Source organism: Physella acuta, unplaced genomic scaffold, assembly GCF_028476545.2.
Source record: "Physella acuta isolate Inbredline_101_S28 unplaced genomic scaffold, ASM2847654v3 ptg000237l, whole genome shotgun sequence".
NCBI classification, from domain to species: Eukaryota; Metazoa; Mollusca; class Gastropoda; family Physidae; genus Physella; species Physella acuta.
In genome coordinates, this window is record NW_026731756.1 from 446,220 (window position 1) to 460,865 (window position 14,646).

The following is a 14,646-nucleotide window of genomic DNA, read 5'->3' on the forward strand; positions in this document are numbered from 1 at the left end:
GATAAACGTGTGATAAACGTATGATGAACATAAGATAACCGTATCATAAACGTATGAGAAACGTACGATGAACGTAAACGTATGACACGCATATGATAAACGTATGACAAACGTATGACAAACCTATGATAAACGTATGATAAACCTATAATAACGTATGAAAAACGTATTATAAACTTATGATAAACGTATGATAAACGTATGATAAACGTGTGACAAACGTATGATAAACGTTTGAAAAACGTATGCTAAACGCATGATAAACGAATGATAAACGTGTGATAAACTTATGCGAAACGTATGATAAACATATGATAAAAGTATGATAAACGTATGATAAACGTATGATAAACGTATGATAAACGTATGATAAACGTATGATAAACGTATGATAAACGTATGACAAACGTATGATAAACGTATGATAAACGTATGATAAACGTATGAAAAACGTATACTTCAACATGAGTCATGTACGTGATCTGTGAAACAGACAGCAGGTACAGACTCGGTTGTTGACGTGACGTATGGGACACGCAGGTGTCAAATGTCAGCAGAGACACACGTCTTTATCACAGTGACGTCATCAAACCCGCTCTTCCTAAAGGGAAGTAAAAAATTAAGTCTTGAATAGTTGTTTTTTTTTTTAAACGCCATGTGCCTTTGGAGAGTTGGAAGGATCTTAGCAAAACAAAACAAAAAAAAACTGATGGTGTTTTATATAAATATAAATATATTTATATATATATATATACAGAGTTTCTTTCAGGCATCTCGTCAGGGTAGAGGTGCTGTAGGAAGTGCCTCATGAATCACGTTAACCTCCTCCTCCTCCCCCCCCCTTCCTTTTACCCGTACCGGACAAAGTTATAAAATATAGACAGTAAATAGAAAATAGAAAATGTAACCATATATATATATATATATATATATATATATATATATATATATATATATATATATATATATATAAATATACATACATATATATATACATATATATATATATACATATATATACATACATATATATATATATATATATATATATATATATATATATACATATATATATATATATATATATATATATATATATATATATATATATATATATATATATAATTGTATAGCCTACACTTATCAGTGTCTGAACAAATTAACTTTAAATAAACAGAGAGCCTTAAACCTGTGAATCAGTAATACATCAAGTCAGTTTAAGCAACTCTTCGGGACCCTTCACGTTACGTATGGCTACTTAAGGCACCAGGGTTATTTTTTTTTCTAATTTCTAATAGGCCCAACCAACTGCATACACAGTCTCGCGTTGAGTCACATAAGCATGTAGATCAGAAGAAATTCACACACATTACTTACACATACACACACATACACACATACATCCATACAGACATACACACAAATTGATACACACACACATATATATATATATATATATATATATATATATATATATATATATATATATATATATATATATATATATATATACATATACATATATACAGACATATTCATTCACACGTACACACATACATAAACCATTCACACACACACACATGCACACATACACAAATTCACACAACACAGAAGCACAAAGACAACACTTTGCCATAAATTAGGAAACCACGTGACTCAGACTGAATACCTGCCCATTCCCCCCCCCCCCCCCCACCCCAAACATGCGTCACATGATCTAACAATACATCGACCGAACACAATAATCGATTAAAGAAATTATTGTATGCTATTTTAAAACTATTTTAGATATCAAAATAATAAAACACGTATTTAATACCCGACCTCTCGTAAAATAAAAAACAACAAACTCTATTCAGTCGGAAACAAATAAAAATTTGAAGCATAACGTTTAAATTTTTAAAAAAATAATTAATTAAAACCCATTCAAAAACAACGCGCAGCTTATTAAAACCTCGTGTTTTGTGTTAGAAAAATTACAACTGTCAATAGTGTCAAGTTAGGTCAAGTGTTACACCTATGGTTAGGTCAAGGGATACATGTATGGTTAGGTCAAGGGTTAGGTCTATGGTTAGGTCAAGGGTTAGGTCTATTGTTAGGTCAAGGGTTAGGTCTATGGTTAGGTTAAGGGTTAGGTCTATGGTTAGGTCAAGGGTTAGGTCTATGGTTAAGTCTATGGTTAGGTCAAGGGTTAGGTCATTGGTTAGGTCAAGGTTTAGGTAAAGGGTTAGGTTTATGGTTAGGTCACCGGTTAGGTCTATGGTTAGGTCAAGGGTTAGTTCTACGGCTCTGTCCAGGGTTAGGATAGCAATACAAACCAAAGCTCTCTTTCATTACAACCAGCCGAGTTTTTACACGAGCCCATAAACTTTGACTGGTGATCTGCTGTTAACGAAGCCTTCAATCAGCAATTTAACACGTCGCAAGAGTTGGTCTCCCACATAGGCTGACTAGTGTTAAAGCAGTTTATGGGATAGCCATTTAAAACCATTGTTTGAAAAGTTTCGTTAAAGAGAAAGGAGCATAAATTAATTTTAAACCGTTTCACCAAAATAGCTATGCCTACGTGACAGGTTATTTTTAGACGGTGGTCATGGCAACAAGCCTACGTACACCCGGACTTAACGCTTCTTAGACCCCCAGTGGCCCCCTACCTCAGTCCCCAGCCCAAAAATACATTCAATCAAGCCCATGGACATGACGAAAACTGCAGATGTGTGCTTGCGTGTGTGTGCATGTGTGCGTCTGTGTGTGTGTGTTTGTGTGTGTGTGAACATATGTGTAACGTACAACTTACAATTTCCCAAAATGTGTTCAAGAAACAAACTAAATATTTCAAAACTGTTTATGAATTTTAACTCTTATAATAACGCTTGTAAAAACAGTATTGTAAGAAAAATTAACATGATATCATTTATGTTTCTTTTTAAAATCTGTTTGTGTTTTTGGAAAACTTCACTTTTAAATTTAAATAATTAATTTTATTCAGTAAAAAACTAATGTAAAAATATTTTGCATTACACATTTATATTTATTTATAGGCCGTTTTATAGCTGTGCGGTCTTAACCACCATGGTAAAAATGTATTAGTGTTATTATTTTTTGTTGTCAGGCTGATACAGTCCCCTTAACACATGTTCAGGCTATTCTTGCGGCCCCTTAACGCTGGAACCATACGGGCCGAGTTAATTAAACGGGATAAGTACTTGCTTTGCTACTAAGAAATGACAACAGAAAATATGGGCATACAATTGTTTTAGTAAAATATCCGAATGAAGATATAAAGTTAAAAAGTTCCAAAAAAAAAATAAGATATGTTTTTGTTACACTTCTTTAAAATATTGCTGACCTTTGCCCTATTTAAATACTGTGAATGAGCTGAACTCGGGACTGGTAATCGTTCAAGTGAATTTTTTTAATTGTCAACCTTGAGACAAACGGTCACACCAGATCCCCCTCCTGCACCCCGCCCCAGCCCCTTAAGTTCGATACCTGAGTAAATCTAAGCCTACGATTCACCTGTGTCTGTTGTAAGGAGCGTGTGGGCACATCCAAGCAGCAGAACCAACAGGTTAAAGTGGGGAGGGAAAAGGGTGGGGAGGGGCGATCGCACCGGGTGACACCATCAAAAGAGGTGAATCCAAAACGAGATTGTCTCGTTTTGTCTCGTCTTGTTGCTTTCTCCTGCTAATGATTAGACTGACATTAAAACTGTGTTTATTCCTTAAATGCACACATATCCATACATACGCACACCACACACACACGCATATATAATTTTATATATATATATATATATATATATATATATATCATATACCAAAAACGAAAAATGTGTGGGCTTTCCACTATCATAGCCCAATACTGACTAAAATCATTATTTGTTTCTATATTATAGGAAGTAATAAAAAATGTATGTTCAGCCATACCGCCTTACCCCTGCCCCAAGTTTTTATGGGTTGGCCAGTGCCAGCCCAGGGGTGCCTGAAACAGCTAGACGTACACGAGTCCACCCAGCCTTAATGGGTGCCCGTCTCGTTCTGTAAGAAATTAAAGGCGGTTGCGCACACAATCTTTTCACTTGCGAAGTTCAAGGAAACTGTAGGTTACACTCTCAAATCTACACGGTTACTTGTTTAAAATGACGTTTTACTTCGTATTGCGTACCATCAATTTAAACCGTTGTCTTTATTTATAGGTACTTCGTAAACCGAACTGTTCGTAGCCCGAGGTACATACTGTACTATGCTTATTTTTACCTTTATTTTAAAATTTCTCTTTGAATGTCATAACTGACTAAAAACTATGATTATTTATTTCTCAAAACTTCGATTAGAAAAAGTTTTCAATTTGTACCTCCTATATCTCTCTGTGTAGGCTATATCTTTTAGTCTCTCTCTCTCTGCTCTCTGCCTCTCTCTCCATCTCTGTCTCTCTCTGTCTCTCTGTATCTCTCTTTCTGGCTCTCTCCCTTTCTGACTCTCCCTCTCTCTCTCTCTGCACTCTGCCTCTCTCTCCATCTCCGTCTCTCTCTGTATCTCTCTTTCTGACTCTCTCCCTTTCTGACTCTCTCTGCACTCTGCCTCTCTCTCCATCTCTGTCTCTCTCTGTCTCTCTGTATCTCTCTTTCTGGCTCTCTCCCTTTCTGACTCTCTCTGCACTCTGCCTCTCTCTTCAACTCTGTCTCTCTCTGTCTCTCTGTATCTCTCTTTCTGGCTCTCTCCCTTTCTGACTCTCTCTGCACTCTGCCTCTCTCTTCATCTCTGTCTCTCTCTGTCTCTCTGTATCTCTCTTTCTGGCTCTCTCCCTTTCTGACTCTCTCTGCACTCTGTCTCTCTCCCTGCCTCTCCCCCTGTCTCTCTCCCTGTCTCCCTCTCGTATTCAGTTATCCCCGACTCTCTCTCACCCATGTTACCAGCCCCTAGAGCCGAGAGTTTCCACCAGGATATGAATATATGAATATCGATCTGCCGTTTCAAACCTAGACTCTACCGCTAGACCACAACGTTCCCCACTCCCCTTACTTCTTCACTGTGGTCCCTTTCTTACTGTATAATAAATGTCAGTATTAAGTTATAAAAATTGAGGTATATATATATAAATATATATATATATATATATATATATATATATATATATATATATATATATATATATATATATATATATATATATATATATATATATATATTTATATATATATATGAACATATATATATATATATATATATATATATATATATATATATATATATATATATATATATTTATATATATATATATATATATATATATATATATATATATATATATATATATATATATATATATATGCTAGGGTGGGGTTGAGAAGAGCTTTTAATGCTTGACAACAAATAGTTAAAAGCTTAACGACTGCCTGAATGGATGTTCACTTTTCCTGCCCAAAAACAAACAATTTAAAACTTTGATTTCAAAATAACTCTGCATAAAATAAAGCGCATATTAGGCCTTGTAATCGTTGCTTGGATACAATCACCTCTTTCTCTCTACCTTTTCACGACCGTTGCGCCACCTAGCACAGACGACTGCCCCACCCCCTCTCCCCACACTACCCCCAGCCAACAGAGGTGTGAGGAAATAAACCTCCGCTCTTTGAGGCGACACTATTGTTTAACGTGCGACTGCTAGCTTTCAGACCGCTGTGAGGATTTCTTTGGGCGATAGCTAACCCGCTGTTAACTAGAAACAAAGATTCAATATGAGTTGCTGTAAGTAATTATTACAATTGTTTTATTAAGGTATTAAACTCTGTGCATCTATATTATGCCTATCGGTAGAAACAACAAACTTTCGCAAAAGGGGATTGGTTAGGTATAAATAACTACATTGTAAAAAAAACTTTCATAAAGTAAAAATAAATAAACAGGGAGTGATCTCCCCAAAACTTTCTCGAATATTCTTATATAAAATAACAGGGGATGGGAACTCGGGCTATAGACATGATTTTTAATCCATTTTAAATACTTAAAGTTTTAAAAATAGAATAAAATCTCGTAGACAAATTAATTGCTCACCAAGTGAACGCGAAATAAAAAAGCGCATAATAGTGCGCAATATTATTATTACTTTTAAAATTTACATTAGTTTTTTGAGAAATCGGAAGTAGCGTAAAGTACTACTTCCAGTCAACGGAAATGACTCAAAATTTAATAGAAGGTAGAGAATTAGATCTTTTACTTACGTATGAAATTTCTTTTATCTATCTGAAATAGTACTCAAGTTATAGGCTTTTGAAAAATTCAAAGTAGGAAAAGTACCACTTCCGGTTATCGGAAATCGCTCAAAAGTTGATACGGATCTACGATTTTGATTAAATACTTATATATGAAATTTCATCAACCTAGCTGTAACGGTACTCAAGTTATCGTGTTTACACACGGACACACACACACACAGACACACACACAGACACACAGACATACGGACAAGATTGCAAAATTATGTTTTTCCGTATCAGTGAGATGTAAAACGTCGAGATTTGCAAAAATCTCGATTTTTTTTTTTTGCACGATTACAAGACTTTCTCTATACTTCGTATATACGAGAAAGTAAAAAGATGAAGTAAAGATTCCTCTTTAGACCTAGCGATTTATTAGGCAGATAAAGTAGAATTCATGTTTCATAAATAATACTATTTATCGAGGGTATACAGGACAAATCCAGTGTTCACTTTTTTTGTCAAATCGATGTACTTTTATAATGATACTGTCAATAATACAAGCTACTAGAACACTCATGTAAGCTACAATGTCAGAAAAAAAAAGAATGCAAATATTTTATGAATGTTTAAACATATTAGTTTACAGTATTTTAATATTGGAATGAGATTTATAAACTCATTTTTCTCGAGATTATGTTTTTTTGTGTGGAAAAAAATGCGTTTGTCCTCTATGCCCTCGCTATACTAGTTTGTGTTTTATGTCTTGCATGTTCGGGGAACTTAGATTATCACCTGAAAGAAGTGTAACTTTGTCTGCTGTAGTTCATACCGTGGGTAGAAGCGTACATGAATGTTTACATGAGGAACATGTTTAGATAGGCGAACAGGTTTTAACGTGTACATTTACATCTACCTGACCAGCAGGTCCTGATGCGTACACTAAATATAAATTAGTCTTTCAAATATTTATGTTTTGTAGTTAAAGAGAAGTTTTAGAGTATTATTTCCTACGAGCCGGCCCGCGGCATATCATACGCCGCTATTTAGTTGTTGTTTTTTCTACTTTTCAGTAATTCATAATTTGTGAATTCGACAGTAACAACGCTGCCACTAAAAATATTTCTTTAAAACACTATAAGTAGCTCGTTAAGGACCATAACCCCCCCCCCCCCCTTTCCTTCCCCCCTCCCCCCCCCCCCACCACGTTTAAAATCGTTGGCTCTGCTTGTAAACATTTAGAGTGAACACAGCTCACTAAAACCATGTAGGGGTGGGGAGGTAGGGAGCGCGTTTACAGCTTGTTTTCTAGGCGCGTTTGCAGCTTGTTTTCTAGCGGCTCCCAGAAGAGAATTATATATATACGAGCCGGCCCGCGGCATAACATACGCCGCTATTTAGTTGTTTCTAATTTTCAATAATTCATAATTTGTGAATTCGACAGTACCAACCAACGCTGCCACTGAAAATATTTCTTTAAAACACTATAAGTAGCTCGTTAAGGACCATAACCCCCCCCCCCCCCTTCCTTCCCTCCCCCCCTCCTCCCCCCCCCCCTACGTTTAAAATCGTTGGCTCTGCTTGTACACATTTAGAGTGAACACAGCTCACTAAAACCATGTGGGGGTGGGGAGGTAGGGAGAGCGTTTGCAGCTTGTTTTCTAACGGCTCGAAGAAGAGAATTATATATATAGATAGATATTTATACGCATCATTACTCTAAGTCGAGTGACTACCTGGGGTTCTCAACTCATTTTTCTTTTTCCTTCGACGTTCCTTAACCGTACGCCCTAGAAGTTCGTGTTTTGTCTTTGTGTTTTTTATGTCACTGCTATTTAAATATATCATCACAATTGCCGTTTAAATAAATGTACACACTTTATATTATTTTTTGTTAAAGTTTGGATGTTAATATTAACATGCTGAAAATGAATCTGAACCCAGTTTAGTGAGTCCACAAAAGTCTAGTTTTTAAAAACCTTACCCCCCCCCCATCCATTTTCTCCTCTGTGCAAACGCCTTCAGTGAACGACCCCTAAAACTGATTTTTATTTTAAACGTGTAATGTACGTGTTATTGAAGCACAGCTTCTTGTACAACTGTCTATTGTTTAAGCCAAACACAGAAATTATGTTTTAGCTTTGCCGTTGATGTTTATATAAGTTATGAGAAAACCTTTTGGACCCCACATGCAATATGGCAGATGAATGTTTGTATTGATAGCACTCATGTGTGTAATACTTGCGTTTTAAAACGTATTTTTTTTTAATTGGGGAACCAAACGTATTTTTTTGGTATGTTAAACTTATTTTTAAAATGTGTGGTTTTGTATCGTTACCAATCAGTGGCGTTGCTTGGTCGAGTGTCACCCGGTGCGGCACCTCATGGTGTCACCCCCCCCCCCCCACCCCACCAAAAGAAAAAAGTATACACCATATATATATATATATATATATATATATATATATATATATATATATATATATATATATATATATATATATATATATATATATATATATATATATATATATATATATATATATATATATATATATATATATATATATATATATATATAGTTAGTTAGCAGGTTTGAGCAATAGAGTAGACCTTCCCCCCCTCGCCATTGTCGGGAGCGTTAATTTGTACCTAAAAGACTTTTTTAACTCTAAATAATCATTACCTAAACAGACAAAAGGCATTTTTTTCTATATTTTTTTTTGCCATTTTTTTGCCATGGTTTCACCCCCCCCCCCCCCAATTGATGTTACCCAGTTGGGTCCGCACCCCCCCCCCCCCCCCTCCCGCTCTCGCCTCTCGACGCCTCAGGCACCAATCCTGTCAGTAAACTTGTTTTCAAAACACATAGTTTATATAGGTACCAATCTTAAATGTAAAACTAGTTTTGTAAACGTATCTTTTGTATTATGTGCTACAGGGGATACATATCTCACCATAGTGTTCAGCATTGGTCTGGGGCTGGCGTATGCTACTATTTTCATCAATGTCGTTCTGTGTACTATCTCCGCCGGGAGGATCAAGAAAAGGTAAATTTACTTTATGTATAGATAAAAGGTAAATTTACATTGTGTAAAATTAAAAGGTAAATTTACATTGTGTAAAATTAAAAGGTAAATTTACATTTTGTAAAGATAAAATTTAAATTTACATTGTGTAAAATTAAAAGGTAAATTTATATTGTGTAAAGATAAAAGGTAAATTTACATTGTGCAACGATAAAAAGTAAATTTACATTGTGTAAAGTTAAATGGTAAGTTTACATTGTGTAAAGATAAGAAGTGGATTTTTTTCTGGTAAAGTTAAAACGTAATTTAATGTTGTGTACCAAATGTAACAGTGTTGGCAAAAATTAAAGGTAAATTTGTGTTGTATAACGTTAAAATGTGTACTTATGTTGTGTAAAGATAAAAGATATATGTGTGTAAAGGTTAAAGATAAACGAATGCTGTGTCAATTAAAAGGTAAATTTTTGGTGTGCCAAGTCCTAATGTTGTTGGATGTATTCACAGTTTTATAGTAGCAAAGTTTTAGAATCATGAGCTTCTGATTACTGGCCATTTTTTTTTTAATTTTATTATCTTCCAAGATCAGTTTGACACAATTGGGTTTTTATCATAGTAAATGTCAGATTTATGGCTAGGGTTTGTTAGAGTATACGGGACATTTAAGTTTTGTAAAGTTCCTATTTTACTTTCTCGTATATACGAAGTATAGAGAAAGTCTTGTAATCGTGCAAAAAAAAAAATCTCGACGTTTTAGGGCTCACTGAGTCGGAAAAACATAGTTTTACAATCTTGTCCGTATGTCTGTGTGTGTATGTGCGTCTGTGTGTGTGTGTGTGTGTAAACACGATAACTTGAGTATATGAAAGAGGTCCTTGGTTAAGGGTTTTGGTAATTTAGTGCATGCAACGCTGCGGAGTTCAGTAGTTTTTAATAGATGTTTTCATAGCATGTACGAGAGTATTGAGATTTAAGGAACAATTTGGTCCTACTCTGTCGCTACTACGGTAAATTGAGTACAGATTTCCAACCAGGCGATTCATAGGACGATTGAAGAAGGGTTCACATGATTCTTGACTGGGCATATGTAGGTATGGTGTGTTCACCTAGCTACTTAACTATTCTTAACGAGAGTCAGATACCCAGTGGCGTAGCGAGGTCGGGTGTTACCCGGTGCGGCCCTTAATCGTGTCACCCCCCAGAGGCGTAGCGACCCTTCACGGGGACAAACTTTCAATTTTCGATTTGCACCCCCACCCCCTCAAACTATCGATTTGCACCCCACCCCCCTCAAACTTTCAATTTGCATCTCTTAAAAAACCATTTAACACTCGGATCAATCACTTAATTATGTGGAATTATGATTTTTCTCTATATAATTTGCTTTTTTTTGCCTTGGTGTCACCCCCCTAAATGGTGTCACCCGGTGCGATCCGCACCCCCCGCCCCCCCCCCTCGCTACGCCTCTGCAGATACCCACCAGAGCTAGGTGGACTGAGGAACGTCTTGCAGAATCTAGCTGGGACCGGGATCCGAACTCTAGACTTTCGAGCTCGCAGTCGAATACTCTTTTACTCAACCACACCGTCACATATTGGCAACAGCTTGACTTTCACTTGACATTCGCTTCCTGTTATATTTAGACTTGTACTTGCTTTAGCTTACTCAGTTAACTTTTATGATCGCTGTGGGAGTCACTTCATTCATAACGAACGTCAGTCTAGGCTTTCAGATATATATATATATATATATATATATATATATATATATATATATATATATATATATATATATATATATATATATATATATATATATATATATATATATATATATATATATATGTGTGTGTGTGTGTGTGTGTGTGTGTGTTTGCGTGTGTGTGTGTGTGTGTGTGTGTATAACCATCAACACACAATGACATCAACACTCCTACACATCAATAAATATGCGAGCAATCCAACACTTTAAACAACGACATGCAGTGGCGTAGCGAGGTCGGGTATCACCCGGTGCGGCAGTTAATGGTGCCACCCCCGCAGAGGCGTAGTGACCCTTCCAGGGGACAAACTTTCAAATTTTCGATTTGAACCCCCCTCTCTCAAACTGTCGATTTGCACCCCCCCCCCCCTCAAACTTTTGATTTGCACCCCCCATCGAACTTTCGATTTGCACACCCCCCCCCTCAAGTTTTTCTCTATATATTTTGCTATTTTTTGCCTCAGTGTCACCCCCTAAATGGTGTCACCCGGTGCGGTCCGCACCCCCGCTCCCCCCCTCACTACGCCATTGACGATACGCATCAAACGTAACAACCACACGGCTTTTAAAAAAAAGTTTATATAAAGGAACAATAAAGTCGGTTCTACGGCGTGACCCATGCAACAATAGCCTATTTGTTATGTTGATATAAAGTTAATTTACTTATAACAGTTATTTTACTTGTGTTGTGCAAGGGCCTTGAGTACTTTAAGTCAAACTACTTATATTTTAACATTATTTTACTCATCTAATTCGTTTACTTATAAAACATTACAGGCTAAATCAAGTCGGTACAAAGGGACGATCGGCACCTCCCCTAGCTACTGCGAGTAATTTAAAGGCCATCAAAACCCAGAGAGACCCCCAGTCACCTAAAGAACCCAAGGATACTAAAGACCCCAAGGATCTTAAAGATCCCGAGGCCCCTAAAGATCAAGAGGGACATAAGGGAACCAAGGCATCATCTGCACAGTTGTCGGTGGAGACGGAGATGACCCAGGTTGTGGCCAGGTCCTGAGTCAAGGTGGAGGGGGGGCCGGGCAACGCTAGCAGGGTGGTAGAGGAGGATGATGGTGACTGGTGGTAGAGGAGGATGATGGTGACTGGTGTTAGGGTTGTAGAGGAGGAAGTTGGTGACTGGTGGTAGAGGAGGATGTTGGTGACTGGTGGTAGAGGAGGATGTTGGTGATTGGTGGTAGAGGAGGAAGTTGGTGACTGGTGGTAGAGGAGGATGTTGGTGACTGGTGGTAGAGGAGGATGTTGGTGATTGGTGGTAGAGGAGGATGTTGGTGACTGGTGGTAGAGGAGGATGTTGGTGATTGGTGTTAGGGTTGTAGAGGAGGAAGTTGGTGACTGGTGGTAGAGGAGGATGTTGGTGACTGGTGTTAGGGTTGTAGAGGAGGAAGTTGGTGACTGGTGGTAGAGGAGGATGTTGGTGATTGGTGGAGTGTTGTGCGTACTCTAATGGTGACTTATCAGGTGACTAACCAAATGACTGCTAGCTTAGTAGAAGTAATCCAGTAACTATCGTAAAGAGCAATCTACATAATCTTTAGATTCACCTTTTATCAACCTGGAAATACAGATTTGCCCGTATTTTGAAATTACGAGTGAGGTTTTTTTAGATTGGTAGATTTTAATTTTTTTTAAAATTAATTAGTAATAAACAAGAAGTAATGTTTAAAACTACAGGGAATTTTTAAAACTATTATGCTGAGCCATTCTGTAAGAAAAGTGTGTCATTCATTTGAAAAAAAAGTTATAAAGATCTATGTGTGTACAACATTTTTGTCATCATTTTAAGTTTTTAATCCCAGGTAGATTTGTCGTTGTATCATCTCCCCTGATTCTATTTATAAAATACGAGAACGTTGATAGTGCCTAGCAATATAAAATTTTAAAAAGTAGGTAGACATTAAAACTAAATACAACTATTCTATGCTAGCAGTCAGCTGATCCACCCTGTCTATTTTAACCAAACTAGTTGGCGTTGCAGGTTTCGTTTCTTTTGACCAGTTTTTGTTTTTAACTTACTTTATTTGCTATTTATAGTTGCAAAAACTTTTTGCTTTTTAGAAATTATATTATTAAAACTTTGAATATTTTATATATGTACATGCCGTCCTGAAAATATATTTATTCTTGAAAAAAGGACTTTTGAATTGAACTAGACGTTTTCAGAACTCTATACTGAGGCTTACCCATCTATTTTTAATCTCTTTCATAAAATTATTTCGATTTTGATGTAAATAATTATAACATTTAAATTTTCAAACAATAGCGTATTTGTTTTAATAACGCTCTCAACAAACTTAGAGACTGCTAAGTTGTCACCTGTTTATTGGATCAAATATAAAAGGGAAAAGGGAAGTAAGCACGATATTAGCACTAAACAAACAGTTGTCCTCCTTAGTAAATGTAAAAAAGTGCATTTTGAAATTTAATAAAGAAAACAAAGTGTAATAAACTAAAATCGCTTTATACTAAATCAATTACACCATCAAAATTTATAACAATTTACATTTTGAAAAAAAAATGTTTTTTTAAAACCCTACTTTGTTTATAAAATTAATTTACTTTAAATATTTTAACAACTGAACAGGAATTGGATTAAAAGAAATTTTGCTGTAAAATGTTTATAGTTTTCTAATTAATAATTTTTCGTAGTACAGCATGTTTTTAGGATAACTAAAGCCTTAATTTAAATTACCTCTACTTATTGCACTTTATACCAGGGGTCGGCAACCTGCGGCTCGCGATATTAAGATGCGGCTCTCCAGCTCCTTGAACAAATACTAATAATCTTAATAAAAAATAAAATATTTGAAATAAAAAAAATGTTAGTGGCTCTTTAAAACCAAGGCAATTTTGAAAATTGTAACTTTTGGCTCTTCCGCTTCAAAAGGTTGCCGACCCCTGCTTTATACCAATAGAAAAGGGAAACAACCATTACAAAAATGGTATTTTATAAATGCAGTTATTTCTTTTTTTAATAAAAGGAGCACTATTTTAACTATTTCAATTGAAAATAATTTTAATTTCGATTGTCATTTGTTTTATTAGCTTTGAATATTAACAATCAAATTCGAAAGCACATATTTTGTACATGTTTGTTATTCTTTACTTTTTTCAAATGATAGTACTTTCAAATATAAATAAAACTGTAAAGAAGTATGTTTTAGATGTTCATTATCTAACATTACATTTATTGTATTAAGTGAAGGTTTAATTTGTTTTTATAAGAAACATGCCCTGTTGTATAACTAGTTCAGTAGTATACGGAAAGCTTTCATGGTTGAGTATTTTTGTTTTAATTTCACGTAATAATAATAATCATTAAAAAAAGTTTTAAAAAACCCACGTTTTCTGATTGAACTAAAAAGTAGAAAATAAATGCTATAGGCCCTACATCACAATAATGCAAGCGATCACTCTACTATAAGCGATCAAAAACGTGGGGCGCCGAAGTAAAAGTTATATTACTATTGATTAGATAATACTATTGACTTTTATTAGGGAGCTTGTAGAGAGTATTAGAAACTGTAAGAAAATCACGGCGCCCCACGTTTTTGCTCGCTTATAGTAGAGTGATCGCTTGCATTATTGTGATGTAGGGCCTATAGCATTTATTTTCTACTTTTTAGTTCAATCAGAAAACGT

The 14,646-nt window shown here is 35.6% G+C and overlaps 1 protein-coding gene across 1 annotated transcript; it reads left to right on the forward strand.

Moving 5' to 3' along the window:
- The first annotated feature begins 5,634 nt into the window (after nt 1-5,634).
- Nucleotides 5,635-14,310, forward strand: LOC131938190 (uncharacterized). The gene is made up of 3 exons (XM_059296103.1): nt 5,635-5,750; nt 9,141-9,249; nt 11,764-14,310. Exons 1-3 carry the CDS (start codon nt 5,741-5,743, stop codon nt 12,002-12,004), a joined length of 360 nt encoding a protein of 119 aa, XP_059152086.1. The 5' UTR covers nt 5,635-5,740; the 3' UTR covers nt 12,005-14,310.
- The last annotated feature ends 336 nt before the right edge of the window (nt 14,311-14,646 follow it).

What these genes read in the sequence shown, in the direction of transcription:
- LOC131938190 (XM_059296103.1), top strand. An exon ending in GCCGGGAGGATCAAGAAAAG is followed by an intron (nt 9,250 to 11,763) that starts GTAAATTTACTT and finishes AAAACATTACAG; the next exon opens with GCTAAATCAAGTCGGTACAA.